Consider the following 19,093-nt stretch of genomic DNA (forward strand, 5'->3'; position numbering starts at 1 on the left):
AGGCCTCAGACTGAATAGTGAGGGGTGCAAAGAGTATCTGGTACAGCCCCCCTGCTCCTGTCGCATTAGCCCTTGCCTTGCCGTACAGGAAGCATCTCAAAGCCACCCAAAGGGAAGATGTAAAAGCAGCACCACACCACAGGCAGGACTGCCGCACTTCTCAGGGTGAGGAGAGGTACTTGGCCTTTCACTTTGTGCCTCCTAAAGCAGCCGAGTGTCCTGATACCACAGCACCGTCTGGCTGACGCTACCGCCATCTCAGGAACTTGCTGGGACTGACGGATCGGCTGAGGATTCCTAGCCACACCCAGCTCCAAGTTCACTCGCAGTACAATAACCACACTCTCTTGGCCCCGTGGGGACAGTGCTGGCAGACACACCACGAGCGCAGGCCCTGACACTGTGCCTCCCAGCGCTGCAGCCATGATGCGGACTTGCACATAGTAGCTTTAAGGCAACATCAGCTATGGGGTAGCTGAGACAGCTCCATTCTTACCTTGAGCAGGTGAGTCCCTTTGCGTGGCCCCAGGCCACAAACATACTGTAGCAGGGCCTGGCTGTAAGGGTGAGCAATTGCCCGATTGACGTCCACGCCCACCTCATTCACACGGTTTATGAACTCGCAGTAGAGGGCATTCAGCAGCTCCTCCTTCACCACGTGTTCCTGCCAAGGGAGAAGGGGGTCACTCATGGGGCAGGTCTACACAATGCTGTTCAAAAGCAAATCTGGGCTGACTCTGGTCCTCAGAGGCGTAACCCCTCCCTTAGGCTCAAGGTGAGTGGAGATTTATCTTGGAGAAGGCCGTGAGGCAGATGAGCACTGCGCTCTAGAGAAAGGGAGCGGGGAGGAGTCGCGCTAGTTGGACATATCCTAGAACAGGTGGACGCCACGTTGGCTCAGCTTAGGGCCTGTTCCTGCTGTTGAAAATTCCCAGGCTCGTTTCTTTCTGACCGAGACCCCCGTAAGGAACAGTTACCTGCAGAGGGTGAAGCTTCAGACACAGGATATCCTCATCAGAGCTGCAGACCTGAGAAAACTCTATCAGGGGGTCCTGAATGCGGCGAGCCAGGGAGACGGCTTGGCGCAGCACAGGGGGGTAATCCCGGAACTCGTTCTGCAGAGGATCAGAGACGCGGAGTGAGGCTCTCACTGCTGCCTGTGCCCACACCGCTGCTAGCACTAGCACCAGCGACAAGTCACACCAACGCAAAAAAGCACCTTTCAGTGCTCAGGGCAGGTTGGGGGATGGGTTCAAAGGCTCCCAGGGCTCTTCTACAATTAGAAAGAAGGCTCCAGCAGAAAGGAGGAGAGGATAGCTCTAGCTCCGTTTTGTCCAGTTCCTCCCCATATTAGCTAGGTTGCAGCAACTCCCTTCTGCTCAAGTGGGCAAGGCTCCGTCCAGACCTTGCCAATACATACCCACCGAGTCTCTTGGTGCATGTTTCTTCAGTCAGCCCCAGCAGGATCCCTTCACAAGCCCCTCCAACCCCAAACCCTGACGCACCTCGGCCACGGCTTGATCACCACGCAGCAGCAGAGACCTGCAGCCTGTCTCAGGTGGTGGGATTTCAGTGAGACGGGCTATCCTCCCAGTGACCAGGGAAAGTCAGGCCACTGGGAAGGAGCACAGGACGACAGGTGCACTGGTGCTTTACCTCTGACTTCCTGCTGTTCATGTAGAGAATGGCCAGCTCATTGTCCACTAGCTCCACCCCAATGGAAGACAGCTGCTGCCCCTGATCCAGTTCATGCACAATCCGCTTGACGTCCTCCATCAACATCTGGGCATCCCTGGGGAGACATGGCCAAGGGGGATTGGGAGGAAGACAAAGAAAGCGGGACACTCAAATCACACTGATCTCCAAGGCAGCTCCTGCAGTGGGCACGTCACACCCCCAGCTCCCAGCCCCTCCGAACTGACCATTGGCTGTAGGTGCTAACAGCAAGAGGCTCCGTCAGTCAAAAGCACCAAATCAGAAGCCAGCCAGTGAACTGAATGATGCACAGCAGATCTCTCAGGGCGTCTTTAGCCCAGTTTGCGGCTTAGACCGCTCTTACTGGTGAAAGGCGCTGGACTGGCAGCCCTGGAAGCCTTCGCTATACAACCACCGACCATGGACACTTGGGCAGTGCGAGCTCCCCCCTTCTGCCTGGTCTGAAGGAGAAGGATGCTCACTTGCCATGGTCTCTTCATTCTGCTGCAGGGGCCAGCTGACCACTAGCAATGGGGCTGAAGCCACCCACAGCCACAGGCCCACGCGAGAGGCGAGGCCTACCCTGCTCCAGGGCAGCAGGACGATCCCAGGCTAGCTGATCTGTGACACGCTGGAGACAGCTGGGTTCTGGGATGAGCATTTTCACTTGGGGAGGGTGAGAGGAGCAACTGACAGATACCACCTCTGCGGGGCTAGGCGCGCCATTAGCACTGCGGAGCGGCGAGCCAACTCCTCACCCTGTAGGATCTGCTGTGGGAGCAGCAGCAGAGTCCCACCCCGCTGAAGGCGCAACATGGACAGGTGGCGAGGGGCGGGGAGGGGGAGAGGGAAGAAAAACGAATGGCCAGGGAGGGACGGCGTCGCGGGAAGCGGACGCCAGAGCTCATTGTACCTGTTCTCTCCTGCAATTGTCACCACATGAGGCTTCTTGTTCAGGAGGAATTTTTTCAGAGTTTCGATATCCTGGGCCTGGAGCACAGAAAAGGAAGCAAGAGGCTCCATGGAAACAGGCCGGTTACTAGAGCTTCCCAGTACCACGCGCTGAGCACATGTCCCAGGCCGCAGAGCTCCATTTCACAGGGCAAATCCTCAAACCTACCTATGGCACTGACCTGCCACGACACTGCCAGACAGAACACAGAGCGGGGCTAAGCGCTGGCTCCTGGCCCTTCCCAGACAGCCCCGGGAAGGGCCAAGCTGGTTAGAGGTTAGAGGTGACCTGCTCACAGAGTTACAGGGATAGGAGCCAGGAGCCCTTCCCAAGTTCCACTGAGCCATGCTGCCTATTGCTATCTGGTGGGGCAGAGGAGAAGGACCCTGAAATGGCAGCTTGAATACTGCAGCACACGCAGGAGCTGTGACGCAGGCTCCAAAAGGGGCAGAAGGGCCAATTCAGACCATCTGTAACGAATGGGCAGCAAGGCCTGTTTCTGGCCTTTCCGTAAGCCGGATGGGCCTTTTCCAAAGGATCCCGGTGCAGCGAGCAGGGTCCCCCAGCAATCCCCTGCCCCTTATGCAGCGCTGGCCTTACGGCCCATACTGATCTGGTCTGCAGCAGAGATCGCTTTCCAAAGTGCTTGCTTACGACCCTCTCACCCAGCCAGAACATGCCCCCTCCTCGCCACTCACTGATCCTAGGGCTTAGTGCAGAACTCTTCCATTCACAAGCACATAGGTTTGCTCCCAATTCTGATCCACTGGCAGGATGCAGCCAGATACGTCTCAGACTCAGCTCTGACCAACATGCTTGGGATCGCTTGCTGCTGACTGCAGTCCACGTGCACTGTCCCACTTCAGTAATAAGCTAGGGAATACAGCCCCCCACCCCAGCTCACCTTCTTGTCCCGCTCCTCCTCCCGCCAGGCGTTCCGTCTCTTAGTGAAGTGCGGCAGCCGGAGGAAGTCTGTAACCTCGCCTTCACCATTAACCAGGGCACAGAACACGGGGTGGTCTCTGCAAAACAAACAGGGTCCCCCTGAAGTGACGGGAACAGGCTAGTACGGGAGGTAAACTCAGGAGCAAACCTTTCCCTCGTACCTGGCAGAGGAGAATGCAATGCCCAGCACCCGAATTCCCTTCCCTTGATTTTCATCCATGAAATCATCGTCTTCCTCCACCTGCTGGTCTGGCCGATAGGGAGACACCTTTAGCCAGTTGTACAGCTTCCGGCTGCAAGCCTGAAGGACAGGAAGAGGGAGGCGTGTGAGGGAGAAAGCCAGCCTCCCTCCCTTCACATCCCATCAGGCACACGGGCCTCCATTGGGCAAGATGCAGACAGCGCCCTGCCCTGAGCAAGACGCTGGGGTGAGACACAGAACCCCAACAGAGCTAGAGATGCTGCTCCTTCCAGACGGGACAGCCTGCTACTGGGAGTTCCTTTGGGGCCAGAGCTCACTGCTAGGATCTATACAACCTCACAGGCCAGCAGTTCCCAGCACAGCACTTTGAGCGATAAATCTTGTCCCCGGGGAATCTGATTCTAGAGCCAAGGAATTACCTTGCTCACTGCTGTGGCAGTCAGGATCCCGAAGCACCAAGAGAGTCCTGTTTCTTCAACACAGAGCCAGGCATCCTCCAGAGACCTACTGTCCATGGTGCTCTAGCACATACCGGGCCCAGGGACTGAAGGACTAGAGCCCTGATTTGCAAGGTCTGACGGGTAGAGTACCCTAGTGCAGGTGACCCCTGAATGGGCCAGTTAGAGTTGTATTTAATGTTCCTCTTTCCTTCCTACCCAGGGAAAGGAACGAGACTGACTCACGGACGTTCCCGTGGGTCCGTCACCGACCTCCTCCTGCCTTTTCACTATCCTCATGTACCCCCGTCAAAGGACTCTCCCCCGGACTGCCTCCTACACTTGTAACCTGTGAGTGTGACTCCAGCCCTGCCCAGAATGCAGGCCACGAGTCAGCATGGGCCCCGAACACCTCTTACCTTAATGACATACTCTTTGGCCTCCACCATCAGCTTGTTCTTCAGCTCTTTAGCCATCTGCACATAGAGGAACTGGTTGAGGGAACGCTCGATGGCCATCGTGCGCTGACGATTCCACTCCTGCACCTGGTGGCTGAACTCGTCGCGGTAATAGAACTGCTTGATTTCCTCAAAATACGTCTGGTCACTCCCATAACTGTGAGAGGGAGAGAGACGGAGGGGCTGTCACGCCAGCTCCTGCTGAGCAGCCTGGGCCTCAGGAAACGGGGTGCCCCACAGCCTTCCACGTCTGCATCCCCAAAGCGGATGTGGAAGTGCTGCAGGTCCCCAGAGGCCAGTGCCCAGCTTCAGCCCCAGCAGAGCCTCTTCTGCCCTGCTGCTGAGGACTAGGCCCCAGGAAAGGGTGGCTGTTAGGCTGTCACCCCGTAGACCCTCCCACGGCTGAGCTGCTTTGGTCAGGCTGGGGTCTCTTGACTTGTGGCCTGCTCCTGCATGTACTCCTAGTTAAACTAGCGCTGGCAGAGACCTGTGCTGCGGTGAGGAGGTGGCTCCTAAGAGCCAGGAAGCTCCCTATTGGTCAGCCTCAGGGAGGAGCTTGCTCTCCCCATGTTCCCTTAGCCAGCCTGCCAGACAAAGGGCTGGTTTTACTCATCTGAGGGCTGTGCTAGCAACTTGCCTGGAAGCCCAAAGCCCCCCCCAAGTCCACATAATGAGGGGCAGTCTGCAGAGACCAGCAGGCCCCAGCGTGCAGCCATCCCTCTAGGTAGGAGCAGACTGGTGGCTGTAACAGCTGGAGTACTGCACTGGGGAGTTCCCATATTCATGGGCCAGCTCTCTGTGGAAGTGGAGGATGGCTCCACAGGCTGCACTTTAGGTGCCTCTGTTGGGATAAGCCTCGTCCGTCACCCTGCTAGGACTACTGTCCTGATACCAGCATCGATATGTAAGGCCCTGTCTCATTCCACGGCATTATCTCAACTGCTCCTGTGTCAGTGTACCCGTGAACCTGGCTGCCAATGAGAGAGGAACAGGGCTCCACTGCATGATGGAGCACCAGAGGGATGAGAGCTGGGACCAGGCAAGTTGGCAGGACTAGCTTGGCAGTGGGGCGCTGTCAAAGGGGCTCCGAGGCTACGGGGACGCAGGGGGGGGGAGAATGCTTGGGCAGAGCTGGCCTCACCCCTCAACGCCTTTCATGTCAATACTGATGTCGATGCTCAGCAGCCCCTCCTCCTCAGCCAGGCAGATTTTCAGAAACTGGTCATCTCGCAGCTCCTTCACGGGCTTGTTCTTCAGGTACTTACAAGAATACGCATAGTGGGCTTCATCAACATCCTGCCCCCGGAGAGAGCAGACAAGACACAAGTGAGTCAGCACCCTGGGGCCTTGGGTAACGAGTGCATGGAACAAGACCAAACACCCCCCCCCCCCAACACACACACACACACACCACGCACACTAGCAGCCAGCCTGGCCATGTCTACACTATGCGGACTATAGCGGTGGTGCTGTAGCTATGTTGGCATAACCCAACAGCCGAGGTGCAGCCTACACCGACGGGAGGGGGTTCCCCAGCGAAGCAGGAACACCGCCCCCCGAGGCGATGGTAGGTAGGTTGATGGAACCATTCTTCCATCCACCTAGCCGTGTCTACACTCGGGGTAAGTTGATATAATGACGTCACTCGGGTGGGGATCTGTCAAACCTCGGAGGGACTTAGCTATGTTGACCTAACATTCAAGCAAAGACCAGGTCTTAAGGTCAAGAAAGGTTTTTTGAGATCCCCTGATTTCAATGCCTGCCAAGTTGCATTGCCCTTCCCCAGAGTCTGAACAGGACTCCACAGACTGTCCCTAGCCTTCCCAGAGAATAAATGCTGGCGTCAATGTCTTGGAAACAAAGGCTCAAGCCCATGAAATGGTGGGAGTTAATGACGAACTCCTGAGGTAAACCCCACGCTGGCCTCTCACACCCCCAAAGTGTTCATGCCCCATCGATGACCAGGTAGGAGCAGGAGCGGACCCCAACTATACACCACCAGAGAGGTCTCGGGCTGCCATGGTGGGCTTCATCCAGCACTCCCCAAGCCGGGCTCCAGCACACGGCAGATGCTGAACGCTAAGCACTGACCCGAGAATGCAGGCAGGCAAGGCTGGACTCAGCACTTTCCTTCGAGGCAGAAGGAGCACGCACATTATTGAACCATGCAAGAGTGATCGGCTGGCCTAAGCCCAGCCCCCAGCAGACACCCCTGGGAACAGTGCTCCACTCCCTCACCTTTTTACCCTTCTTGGTCGGTGCAATGTTGAGTTTGGCTCTCTCTTGGAAAGTCTGTCTCAAGACCTGCCTGACGAGCGGCTCTCGGGCTATCTGCAAGGCCACCATGTAACGGGCTCCTTCCAGCACAGCCTCAGGGGTTGGGAATTGACTGAAAGGAGAGACAGGATGTGAGAGCGCCTGATGTCATCTCTCCCCACACATCCCAGAGAGACCATCCAGGGCAGCAGCTGCACACTGACCTACACACGTAATCCTTGGCCAGCTCCAGCGGCTCTGCTGGGAACTGCTCCGTCTCATGACGCTGGTAACTGTCCCGAAGATTCTCTCCAAACTGCTCAGGCGTCAGACCAAACTTCTTAGCCAGGCCGTCTAGGGCAGAGAATGCACAAGTACGCAAGGAAGTGCATCTTCGCACATGCTGATCAAAACCACCCACCCACATCCAGTAGACAGGGCCCTGGCTTCTCTGAGTAAGGGCAGCTGCTACGCCGGAGTGTGTTAACACCTGCCTCCACGCCGCAGCCAATGAGTTCATTTTATCCTTGTGTGGTGTTGTTGTGGCGAACTCATGCTACGTCCCATGGAATCACTGTGTGATGACAGACAAGTAGGATAGGATGATAGGCATATCAGACTGACAAGTATTCAGGAGTGATGAGTATGTACAGTAACTCCTCACTTAATGTCCTCCCGCTTAACGTTGTTTCAAAGTTACATTGCTGCTCAATTAGGGAACATGCTCGTTTAAGGTTGTGCAATGCTCCCTTATAACGTCGTTTGGCTGCCTGCTTTGTCCACTGCTTGTAAGATTCTGTGGAAGAGCAGCGACTTTACAAGGGAGCATTGCACAAGTTCCTCTTCTCCGCCTCCTCTTCAAACAGCTGTTTGGCAGCGCTTAGGACTTGGGAGGGGGGGGAGGGAAGAGGGGAGGATGCGGCTGCTCCGGAGAGGAGGTGGAGTGGGGGTGGGAAGAGGTGGGCCTGAGTGAAGCAGGGACAGGAAGAGGCGGGCCTAGAGCATCCCCTGGCAAAGTCGGCGCCTGTTCTTTTCCGGGGAAGCTGCTGCTGCGAAGGTGCTTCCTAGCGTCCTTGCCTGCAGCGGGCTGTGCCTGTGTGGGTAAGCCAGGGGCACCTCCCAGCACAGTACTGGTCAGTATATAATGCCTTTTGTCTGCCCCAAAAAAATTTCCTTGGAACCCAAGCCCCTGCATTTACATTAAATCTTATGGGAAAATTGGATTAGTTTAACGTTTCACTTAAAGTTACATTTTTCAGGAACATAACTACAACGTTAAGGGAGGAGTTACTGTATTAGGTATATAAGTAAAGCAAGGCCTACAGGCTAAGGCCTGTAAGATTTCAGCTTAGTCACCATAGGCCTCAGGCATAAGGAGACTTGACACGAGTGACTGACCTAAGACTGACCCTATGCCAATAAGCCCACAAGATTACTGTGACGGATGTGCCAATAGGGGATGTTATGGAAAATATGTACCCATCCAGAGCACAAGACACCTGATTGGAACATCATGGAAAATTCTGTCCTGACTGCAAGTTACCCTGGAAAGAGGTTGATGTAAGTGTTAAGAGGCTATAAGAAAAAGGGGAACTAAGAACAGGCTGTGAAAAGCAGGGCACCCCCAAATTTTGGGGGTATGGAAGTACAGATAAGGAAAAGGGGGGTCAGAACCTCCTGCACATGCATAAGGCATGGTCAGAACAAGATAAAAGAGGTTCCCTGGTGGGGCTAAAGTGGGAAGCCCCTGAGGGGAGACCCCCGCAAGAATCACCCCTCTATTGATGCCCACCTGTTGAGAGATCCACCAGACTGCACAGTACCTTTGGCACGTGAGTACGAATACAGCCTCGGCTATTGCTTGGGCCCTCTCAGCTTGTGGGGATGGGTATGTGCATGTCACTTACAATACAAACAACATTTTTTTAAACTTATAGCTGTGTGGTCACTGGATTAGTTCTTCATGCGCTCCGAAGAGTTGCCCAGGCCAAGAGAACCCTGAAGGGTAACCTTCACCCTACTGAGCTGAGCACCGCAGGAGCCACGCTCACTCCTAGGGATGTTAGAGTTTAACATGGAACTACCAAGTCAATTTTTAAATAGAGGCTACGACTCCCAGGCCTGATGATGCACTGCCTAGCAAGGTATGCCTGCAGCCAGCGCATCATGATTCACCAGGCAGAAGCCCTTACCCAGCCCAGCGGTTTGACAGATGGTGTACATATCCCTGCGGGATGCCTGCTTCAGCTCGGGCCCCTTCTGCTCTTCATCTTCTGCATCCTCTCCTTCACCTGCAGAGGAACAGTGTATTCAGTGCGGTGTCTATAGGGACACTCGTTAGACCCCTGCGGTGCTGGCTGGCAGAGCAAGAGTCCTGTGTACTCTGCTGCAAGCTGGAACTGCCCCTGCCCCAGGGTCCCTGGATTCTGGGGCACTCCAAACTGGAGAATTTGCTGCAGCTTCAGATAGCTGACCAATGGACGGGTGCACTGAACAGTCAACGAGTAACAATCAATACCGTACCAGCGGGCTACGGAACCTGACAGTAAGTTCAATTGTACTCTGCTTCTACAACTTTAATTGTCAGCGTGCTGCAGAACTTTGTACTGAAAACCCGTAATTGCCTTATGTTCCAGGAGAAGCTGGCGGTCTTGGCAGCTAGTCGAGCGGCATGTGGGCTTTCTGGTACCTGAGAAGATGTAGGATGTCCTTTGGGATCATATTGGCTATGAATGGATTGGACTGATGGAGGGGCACCTGAACAATGGTTGGTTTACAGAATTCCACAATATGGCTGACTCAGGTGGGGCCTGCTGGAATGCAACGCCAAGCATTCAGTGCTCTAGTTTGATCTGCAGGGATGGTGAAATCTATAGCTTCCACAGGCTGCACATGCAGACTGAAGATGAGGGTGGCTGCAACTTGCTCCAGTGTAGATTAATGAGCGGCAGAGCTCAGTCTCCCGGACAGCTCAAGAGCTAATTTCAGATGGAAGGGAGCAGGGGGTGGGGCTAGGTGGATCATGTGCGCACATACCCGTGTAGGCACGTGATTGGTTGAGGAAGGAGCAAGCGTGCTGTCTCTAAATGTCGCACTATTGTTTTAAAGCAGCAGCTCCAGCTGCCCAGGATCACAAGAGCGAAAAGCCTAACTCATTTGGGACAAACCTTCCGCCTCTTCACCATCCTCCCGGATTCGCTTGTGCTTCTTTCGGCTGGCTTTGGCAGCATTCTGCATCTTGGGGATGTCTCGCCCGTAGTACAGCAAGAAATGGTTATACACGTCCTTCAGCTCATCCATGGACTGCACGTCCTTCAGCCTACAGTGTGCAAAGGCAGCATGTCATTCCCACGTGGCCCTGAGCTGGGACCCGTGCACGAGCAGCCAGCTCTGTGACTGATTAGTCCAGCAGAGGCAGAACTCCGGTTATTGCTCTCTGAACACTTACAGACAAGGAAGCTTCAGTCTGTTTCCCGTCTCTCTGGCTTCACAGGGAAACTCACACAGAGAGACTGCAACAGTCAGGCATTGTGCTGCTATGTGATCATTTCATACTGAAAAGGTGCTTGGTGCTGGGATCCGATGGCTATAAAGTAAAGCGAGGGACACGCTTGCACCAGAGTTCTCGTTGGCCTTTTCAGGAATTAGAAAGTGCTCACTTCTGTTGTTTGGGAGACTCCAGCAACTTCATCCCTATAGTTTGCAGTGCTTGATGCCTCCCAAACAGCACATAAAAGCTGCCCTGAACTCACAGGTCGTTTCAGTGGGTCATGTTCACCCCAGAGATGGCTGCATTTCAGGGCGGGGGGAAGCGATCCCATTTTGGACAGCACGCCTATCAGTCTGTAAGCCACTTGGGGATGAAAGGTGCTGTATAAGAACACAAAAGGTTATAGAACCATACCTCTCCATGTCAGTGGTATCAAGCGCCCTTATCCCATCAGCCAAAGGTTTGTCCGGATCAGCAGAGATTTGCTCGTACTGATAGGCCTGCATCTTCTCAAACAGACGGGTCAGGTTCTGCTTGCGGATCTTTAGCTGGGTCCACTGTAACATGGTAGCAGAAATAAGTGTGTGCTAACCCCTCTCTGTCTGGAACCCACTGTTTGCGGCCCTGTCTCACTGCTACTTCTTCCCCTCCAATCTTGCTGGCCAAGGCAGGTCCCTAACCACCCATGCTGCTGGTACTAGAACAACATTCGTCAGCAAGGAAACATCTCCAACAGCTCAGCCCACGTCTGATAAGCACGGCAGGTCTCAAAGCAGAGCAGGCTTTGGGCAGAGGGTACCAGGAGGTCCTGGCTCACTGCTGCTGGAAGAGTCACTAGACCACAGACAAGTTTAGGAGAGAGAACAGGGCAATCCCTCCCTTCCCAGCTAGGTATTCCCCATTGCCAAATGGGGGCAGAACCCCAAGAAAAGGGACAGCCTGGTCTCCAGTGTCAGGAAAACGGGCTGCAGCGTACCTGTGTGGGGCTGGATATACTTAGCAGCCCTGGGGGTCGGGGACATGGCCTAGCTGCTGATAAACTAACAGTGGGTGGGAAACGCAGTGCGTCTGCTGAAGTCTCAGACAAGCACCATTCTAGAGCAAACCCCTTGCCCCTCACCTTCTCATCCCACTGCCAGACCCTCCAGAGGTCATTGATGTGCAGCTCCGGCTCGACGTACTCCTTTCGGTAGAAGGCGATGAATGGGACCTAGGTGGGAAACGAGACCCATCAGTGCCCCCTACTGGCAATCAGGAGTATGGAGAAACGCAGTTACCCCAGGTGGTGGGGAGGAAAAGCTGCCAGGACTGCACACAAGGGCTGTGGGGAACTGCCCTCTCCTGCCTTGCTATGGCGGCGGATTTAGCCCAACCCCCATGCGCGGGACTCTGGCAGCCCCAGGCGTTTGGCAGCGTGGCGTTGCCCTCCATGTCCACTCCCACAAGAGTAAATCAAAGGGGATCTCGGTCTCTAGGTAGCGGTGCAGGTGACAGGTTGGGCTGAGGTGAGTGTGGATTACAGCCTCAGGAGTTCTGAGTCACAATTTACCCCTCGTCCCGCCTTCCCCTGCAGCTGCTCTGGCTCCGGCAAGGTCGGGGCGCTCGAAGCAGGTCCCCCCTGTGCTGGCCCTGCCTGTGCTGGCCCCTGTGAACTCTTTCCATTGGCCCCAGTACATTGGCAGACACAGCATTAATCCTTCACATTCCCAGATAAAACTAGCTTTGACCCTTGCTACCAACCCTCCTGCAGAATTGCGAGCTACCTCGAAGTGCTGATTCCTCATGAAGTTCAGGGCTTCTTTAATCTTCTGTATGGTGCTGGGCCCCTTGCGGCTGAAGCTGCTACTGGTCTGGCCCCGATCCAAGTAATCAGAACTTTCCTGAAAGAGGGAATATCATGTCTAACGCTTCCCACAGCCCCCTCCCCAGGACGCTGGGCAGGCCGGCCTAGTCAATGGGGAGACAGGCCCAGCCCAAGGGAACGTGATGTCCCCAATTAACAGACACTGGTTTGAGAGCCCAAAGCATCAGCCCTTTGTGACTCAAAGTGCAGTTTGGATGAAGCACCTGATGGAGGTGACTGAGGGGTAGCAGCGAGCTGATGATTAACAACACTCACTACCCCCACAGCACTGGTCCAAGAGCTTTATGAACTACAATGCCTCAGGGGCCGCCTGAGCGAGGCATCACCACCTTCAATTCACAGAGGGAAACTGAGCCAGATGCAAAAGCGACCTGCCCAACGCCAGAGAGAATCAGTGGCAGAGCAAAAACAATTCAGGTGTCCTATCCCCCATCCTCTTCCTGTTTCACCACTAGATGGGTAAGGAACCCAGGCATCAACTGTCCCAGTAAATTAGGTACCACCTGTGACGTTGTGCAGTCTATATGGTTTTATAAAAACATGATAATAAGTGACTATAATGTAACTGGGATAGTTTTAGAAAAATATGGTAATACGTGAGTATAACGTAACTGGGATATGCTTCATGCAAAAGGTCTCTTGTAAGGTATCATTACAAAGCTTATAATCTACTGAGTACGATAATCCGATTTGTAGAAATGTACCACTCTTGTATCTAAAACTAGAAATATAAAATATAACTCTGAGGGCCTATTGTAATTATGTAAAGTGTGGGCCATTAATGATGGTTTGGAATCTTGATGACTCCCATTAACAAGGACCATTGTCTGCAGATGACTGTATTTACCTGTGAGCCTTCCTGTATGTGTGTGTGCTGGCAAGTGGGCAATGAAGTCTTGCAGTGACATGTGATCATGTCACCTGAACTGGAATCCATCTTTAACCTGGTGCTTTTCCAGTGGGGGGTGGAAACCCAGAGGGACAAAGGGTTCCCGCCTTATGCAAAAGATATATAAAGGGGTGGAACAGAACAAAGGGGAGAGAGGAGCCATCATGAAGAATCCCCTAGCTATCACCTGAGCTGCAACAAGAGCTGTACCAGGGGAAAGAATTGTGCCCAGGCCTGGAAGGTGTCCAGTCTGAGAAAAACTTACTGAAGCATCTCTGAGGGTGAGATTATTTGTATTCAGTTTGATTAGACATAGATTTGCGCATTTTATTTTATTTTACTTGGTGACTTACTTTGTTCTGTCTGTTACGACTTGGAACCACTTAAATCCTATTTTCTGTATTTAATAAAATCACTTTTTATTTAGTAATTAACTCAGAGTATGTATTAATACCTGGGGGAGCAAATAACTGTGCATATCTCTCTTTCAGTGTTATAGAGGGCGAACAATTTATGAGTTTGCCTTGCATAAGCTTTATGCAGGGTAAAACGGATTTATTTGGGTTTAGACCCCATTGGGAGTTGGGCATCTGAGTGCTAAAGACAAGCACACTTCTGTGAGCTGTTTTCAGGTAAACTTGCAGCTCTGGGACAAGTGATTCAGACCCTGGGTCTGTGTTGGAGCCAGACGGGAGTGTCTGGCTCAGCAAAACAGGGTGCTGGAGTCCTGAGCTGGCAGGGAAAACAGGAGCAGGGGTAGTCTTGGCACATCGGGTGGCAGCTCCCAAGGGGGTTTCTGTGATCCAACCCGTCACACCACCTCACTCCAAGAAGAGTCCAGGAAGAATTTCCCCAAGCAAAGCATGCTGGAAAGTTAGAACTGTAGCCACCTCAGACCCAGGGTCCAAGGAGAAGGCTGTTACCTGCAGGGAGATGGTAGGTGTGGCAAAGGCATTCCTGTAGATCCAGTCAGCTTCCTCCTCCAACTCATCATCTTCAGCACTCTTCACAGGGATGGAGCGCAGCTGTAGGTGAAGGGAGGGCCATGTATCACTTGTGGCTTGCATTACACATCAGTTCTGAGGGGCCCACAACCGTTCCTTTCATTCTGCACATGCCTGGGAGGTCTCAAAAATGCCTGCACCCTAGGGGCTCCATTGACAGCAGCTTTTCAAAGCATGCATCTTTGGACTCCGGGACCTACCTGTGCCCAGCTTCATGCTAGGTCACCATCAGCTCGTTCTTTTGGGAATCACTGGCAGAAAATTCGGCAAGGGGTGCACAAGTGACACTGCCAGTCAAACCAGAGGCTCCCAAACCACTTGTGCCATGGCCTCTTCTACGCCAATCGCTCTGCACCCCTTGGGTCTAGCCCTGCCACATCAGCGCTATCCCTGCAGGAGCCACACGGAGCATCAGTGACTGTGCCATCAGAGTCTTGTCTCTCTCAGCATTTCATCTCCCCCACCTCGTCTATCCCTGGGCTTGCTCCACCTGTCACGTGACAGTGTAGCAGGGCACGACAAGTCTGGCTAGGCCCCATGGCTCTTCCCCCAAGAAGAACGTGGCACTCCCACATGCATGGCCCATTGATTAGAAGAAAAAAACCAACCAATTCAAATTCAATATTTAAAAGAAAAAGGTCCAGAGCTGCTTCACGCATTTCATTCCCAGGAGGGTGGGTTCAAATGTCTGCCAAGGGTTCAGGGGCTGGGGGAGGGCAGAGAACTTTGAAGGTTCCAAGGGGGTCAGGGCTATGGGCAACGGGATGAAATTAAGAGAGGGAAAATTGAGTCTGAATCTCAGGAAAAATCCCAAGTGCGAAATATGTCAGGCTGGAGAACACTCACGGCAGGACATAGCGAAAGCGCCAGTCGCTAGGGTCATTGAAGAGGAGGTTATATCAAGCACTAGAAAACGTCCTGCATTAGTTAGGCTGGGGTACAGACAAGGCTGGAAAGTCCTAGCAAGCTCTCTCTCCCCTTTTTAATCTCCATTCTCATGGTGAAGAGCTGTAATGGATGGGATCCAGCACCAGGGACAGCTGGGCAAAGCTAGCTGGCAGCTGGGGAACTGTACTTCACACCCACGTTGGCAACACAGACATCCAGTGGCCAAGGGGAAACCCACTGCAGTTCCCGTCCTGCCTTTTCAGCACCAGCACGTGGGGAGAAGGGAACCAGGATCCTAGCCCAGTCAGGCCACACCCCCAAAGAGCTGCACTACCGACCATCAGCTCTCGCTGGCGGCCAGGAGGCCCTCTCAGCAGCACGGACCCCCTCACCTGGAACCTCTCTGGCATGTCGGTCACGCGGATCTCATTGTCCTGGTCTGTCAGGTGACTGCTCTCCAGCTCACTGGGCTCGTACATCTCAAAGATGCTTCGTCGACTGACGCGCTTCTTGGCAGTCTTTTTGGGTCGGACGCGGATCTCCCCTTCGGCCTCCTCATCCTCGTACTCATATTCCTCCTCCAGCTCCTCATCATACTCATTATACTTCTCAAATTCATCATAGTCAAAGTCCACGCCGAAGATCTCCTGAGCCTCTTGCAAAGCACTGGAGGAGAGACAAAGCTTCATTAATCCCCAAGTTCCCTGAAAACCCTTCTCGCTGGGTGTGCGTACCCTGGCACCTGTGTTCACGGTTCACAGCTTCAAGTCGAGCATGGCAGGGAATGGGTTGGATGTTTACATAGCTCATGAAGCTTCACTCACAGCATGTGCTGCTTTGTGCAGAAAGAAGAGGTATCTAATCAATTGCCAATTAACTTGCTCCCAAGACCTTGTCCTCTCCCAGGAAAAGCATGGGCACTGCAGAACTGTTCTGTGATGGCCAGGGCCCGATGGCAGGGTCTTCTCATTTACCAGAGGAGTTTCCCCCAATGCCCTTTTCAGGAAGCAGGGAAATAAACCTGGTGGAACTATAACAAGTCTGCCCAGAGCAGAGGAAGCTAACACTTTCTCCAGACCAGCTAAACAACTGGTACTCTCAGCAGCACTATCCCGAGAGCAGAGCCTTCAGGCCCAGAATGACACCTGTGCTCTCAGCGGGAACTGGGAAAGTGACAGGGAGAGGGAGTGCCTCGCCCCAGCACTGGGTGAAGTGAATAGGAACGGCACTCCCGAGGTACCAGTTTGGACAGGAGGATGCAGATAAAGTATGGGCCTGGCTCAGAGAGGCATGGGGATGCCCCTGCTAAAGGACTGGTCGGTGTCCTTGCAAGAAAGGGGCAATCTTCTACAAGGGAGGGGAGATTTGGCACTTCAGAAAGTCACAAGCTATGGACTTGGACTCCTGGATTTCATCTTAGCTTGGTTTCCCTAGGAGGGTCCCAATGTGACAACAAGGGGATAGGGAGGAATTGGCCAGACTGCCGTTGTGAGGGCTGAGGAAACTGAGTAGCCTCCCCACAAACCTCTGCTTCTACTTACGCATCTGTGTAGCCAGGGAGCTTCTTCCGCCACTTTGGCTTCTTCAGAGGTTGCCCATCATCATCCACAATGAAGTCGTCAATGTCTGGACACAGAACGGGGTTTAGGTTATTCAGAACTCTGCTAGCGCGTACCCAGGCAGCCACATAGACAAGCCTCTGCTACAGGTTTCAGCTATTGCTGGGTGCTAACCTAGCCAAGCCACCCATACCATCCAGGTGCCTGCCGGGAAGTTCTAACCCCTAGGGCTCCAGGGATCAGCCAGTGCTAAGCTCACACTCCCAAAGATTAAGAGAGCTTTGTAAGGCAAAGCCACCACAACCACAAAAAGCCTCACTGGGGGGCTATCAGTCACTGGGTTAAATGGAAGGAATACTTGCAGTCCATCCCCTCCCGCTGGCCAGTGATGTTGGGCTGCTGCCTGAGGGAGGACTTCCGGCAGCAGCAGGGCCTAATGGCTCAGAAGTTGTGCTATCAAATGCCCAGAGACAGGTACTCTGCTCCCTTCATTTGAAGCTGTCACTACCACCATTCTGGGGGCAAGTGAGGCCAGAAGAACAGCAACGCTAAGCAATTCTCTTCCCTAGCCATAGCCTGGCCACATCTGTACCCCATGGCTGTACACTTGGTTTGGGAGGTGGGTGCAGAGCATGAACAGCAGCACGTTCACTCCCACCCTGGGAGCAATCAGTTCCTCCACCCAAACACTGGGCACAGACAAAGCCTTCATATGCACAAGGCCCGAAGTGCAGGGAGTGAAAGCACTTGAAGCAATAGGCCACTGATGCCTACCAGATTCATCTTCCTCGTCCTCTTCCTCCTCTTCTGGAGGAGCTATGGGAGCATCGACAGCCTCGCCCCCCTCTTCCCCTTCCCCATCCTGGAAGATTTCTTCAGCAATGGCTTCCTTCTCATGTTCCTCCTTCCCATAATCCTCCTCTTCATCATCCTCATCATCTGACATTTTTCGCACACGCCTGAATTTTTGCTACAAGAGTAAAGTAATCATAAGGTCCTTGTCATCACAGACACCACATAAATGCAGCATGTTCTCTACCAGAGCCCTTCCAAACACTCCCTACCCCACGGCAACGTATCCCAACCACGGGGAGCACCAGTGCAGTCCATTAGGTGTGCAGGGCCTCCCCGGGGCTGGGCAAAGCCCTGCCTATCATTCTGAGGGCCACAACTCTACCTTCCCAACACCCCAGCTCTCACCCTCGGCCTGGGAGAACTGAAGGCCTGGCCTCCACGGCTGTCCTTGACTTCCACGCTACAGAAGTGCTCATACAGCAATGCACATAACACACCCATGCTGGGCTCAACTTTCCATCCCCACCTTCCCCCCTCACTTACTAACCCAAGCCCAGGTCCCAGCTCACCATGCAAAAGACTGGCATGAAAAAAGAACTCACTCTTTTGACTTTGACACCCAAGTTCTCTTCAATGAGGTCAAAATCGTCATCCTCCAGACGGTCATCGAAAGCTGGCAGGAGAGAGCAGGGACAGGTTACACTCCCCCATACTGGTCAGTGCACAGCACAGAGATTGAGCTAGCCCCATTACTGCTCAGGCATCAGACCCTGGGAGGGCCAGGAGAAGCCCCTGTTCCCCACTCTACAGCTCCAGCAGCTCAAACAGGGCAGGTGTGTGTGTACTGCACCACACTGCCTGCCGCAGAGCCCAGCTTACACAACTTACTGCGTTTTCTCTTTTTGTGGCCGACATCGTCCTCCGAGTCGCCAGAGTCGCTTGCCTCTTCCTCCTCCTCCTCTTCCTCATCATCATCATCATTAATGAATCCCTTTAGGTTCCCCTGCTCATCTTGATCATCAAGATTCTCCTCCTCCTCCTCCTCATCTGAGATGGGCAGTAATACAAGTTTCAGAGAGGCTCAGGACACTTCACCCAGACTATTCTAGGTTATTTGCAATGAGCTCGTCTCTCAGCTTATCGGTTGGGGGCGTCACAGAATTCAAACTTTCAACCCGCACTCAAAGCAGACTCCTGCCCAAGTCAAAAGCCCAGCATTTCAGCAGCCTTACCGGGCTCCGTCTGCATTGAGAACAGCATTACAAGGAGGTCTCATTGCTGAAACAATTTTGTGGCGTTGAAGTTAATATTCATCTCCAGCGAGCAGCTGGGTTACCCTAGCTCTGTCTGTCTGAACAGTGGAGGCAGGCTGCAATGAGCAGAAGGCCAGAGACTCTGGAACCCCCCGCTCTTCCCCTCAAACAAAGCCCAAGTTCATAGACCCTCCCAGCTGGCTCCAAAGCCTGCTCACTGGAGCTGTCTCTGCAGAGGGAATGGGGGGCTGCATGTGTGAATTCCTTTGCTTTACTGGGTAGCATCAGGTGGTTCTAGATGTTGACGGCAGGTGATTTGGTACTTGGGAATAGAAAATACACTTCCAAGTGCTTTGAGGAAGAAAGACACTAAAACATTCTATGGGACTGCCTAGAGCCTGCCCTC

At 53.5% G+C, this 19,093-nt stretch overlaps 1 protein-coding gene across 2 annotated transcripts in view; it reads right to left on the reverse strand.

Moving 5' to 3' along the window:
* Positions 1-19,093, reverse strand: part of SUPT6H (SPT6 homolog, histone chaperone and transcription elongation factor) — a 42,861-nt gene that overhangs the window by 14,113 nt on the left and 9,655 nt on the right. For both annotated transcript variants that reach the window (XM_024207064.2, XM_024207066.2), the window contains exons 3-23: positions 18,323-18,481; positions 18,037-18,107; positions 17,414-17,609; positions 16,622-16,706; positions 15,473-15,746; positions 14,112-14,213; positions 12,199-12,315; positions 11,556-11,645; positions 10,850-10,992; positions 10,113-10,264; positions 9,138-9,236; positions 7,170-7,299; positions 6,928-7,078; positions 5,831-5,985; positions 4,651-4,846; positions 3,754-3,893; positions 3,552-3,669; positions 2,609-2,685; positions 1,657-1,792; positions 978-1,115; positions 497-664 (exon numbers count right to left, since the gene is read on the reverse strand). In XM_024207064.2, coding sequence (XP_024062832.1) covers positions 497-664; positions 978-1,115; positions 1,657-1,792; positions 2,609-2,685; positions 3,552-3,669; positions 3,754-3,893; positions 4,651-4,846; positions 5,831-5,985; positions 6,928-7,078; positions 7,170-7,299; positions 9,138-9,236; positions 10,113-10,264; positions 10,850-10,992; positions 11,556-11,645; positions 12,199-12,315; positions 14,112-14,213; positions 15,473-15,746; positions 16,622-16,706; positions 17,414-17,609; positions 18,037-18,107; positions 18,323-18,481 — 2,897 coding nt within the window. The remainder of the gene's footprint in view (positions 1-496; positions 665-977; positions 1,116-1,656; positions 1,793-2,608; positions 2,686-3,551; positions 3,670-3,753; positions 3,894-4,650; positions 4,847-5,830; positions 5,986-6,927; positions 7,079-7,169; positions 7,300-9,137; positions 9,237-10,112; positions 10,265-10,849; positions 10,993-11,555; positions 11,646-12,198; positions 12,316-14,111; positions 14,214-15,472; positions 15,747-16,621; positions 16,707-17,413; positions 17,610-18,036; positions 18,108-18,322; positions 18,482-19,093) is intronic.

The sequence above is a fragment of the Terrapene carolina genome, unplaced genomic scaffold, assembly GCF_002925995.2.
Source record: "Terrapene carolina triunguis isolate 2854851 unplaced genomic scaffold, T_m_triunguis-2.0 Scaffold231, whole genome shotgun sequence".
NCBI lineage: Eukaryota > Metazoa > Chordata > Testudines > Emydidae > Terrapene > Terrapene triunguis.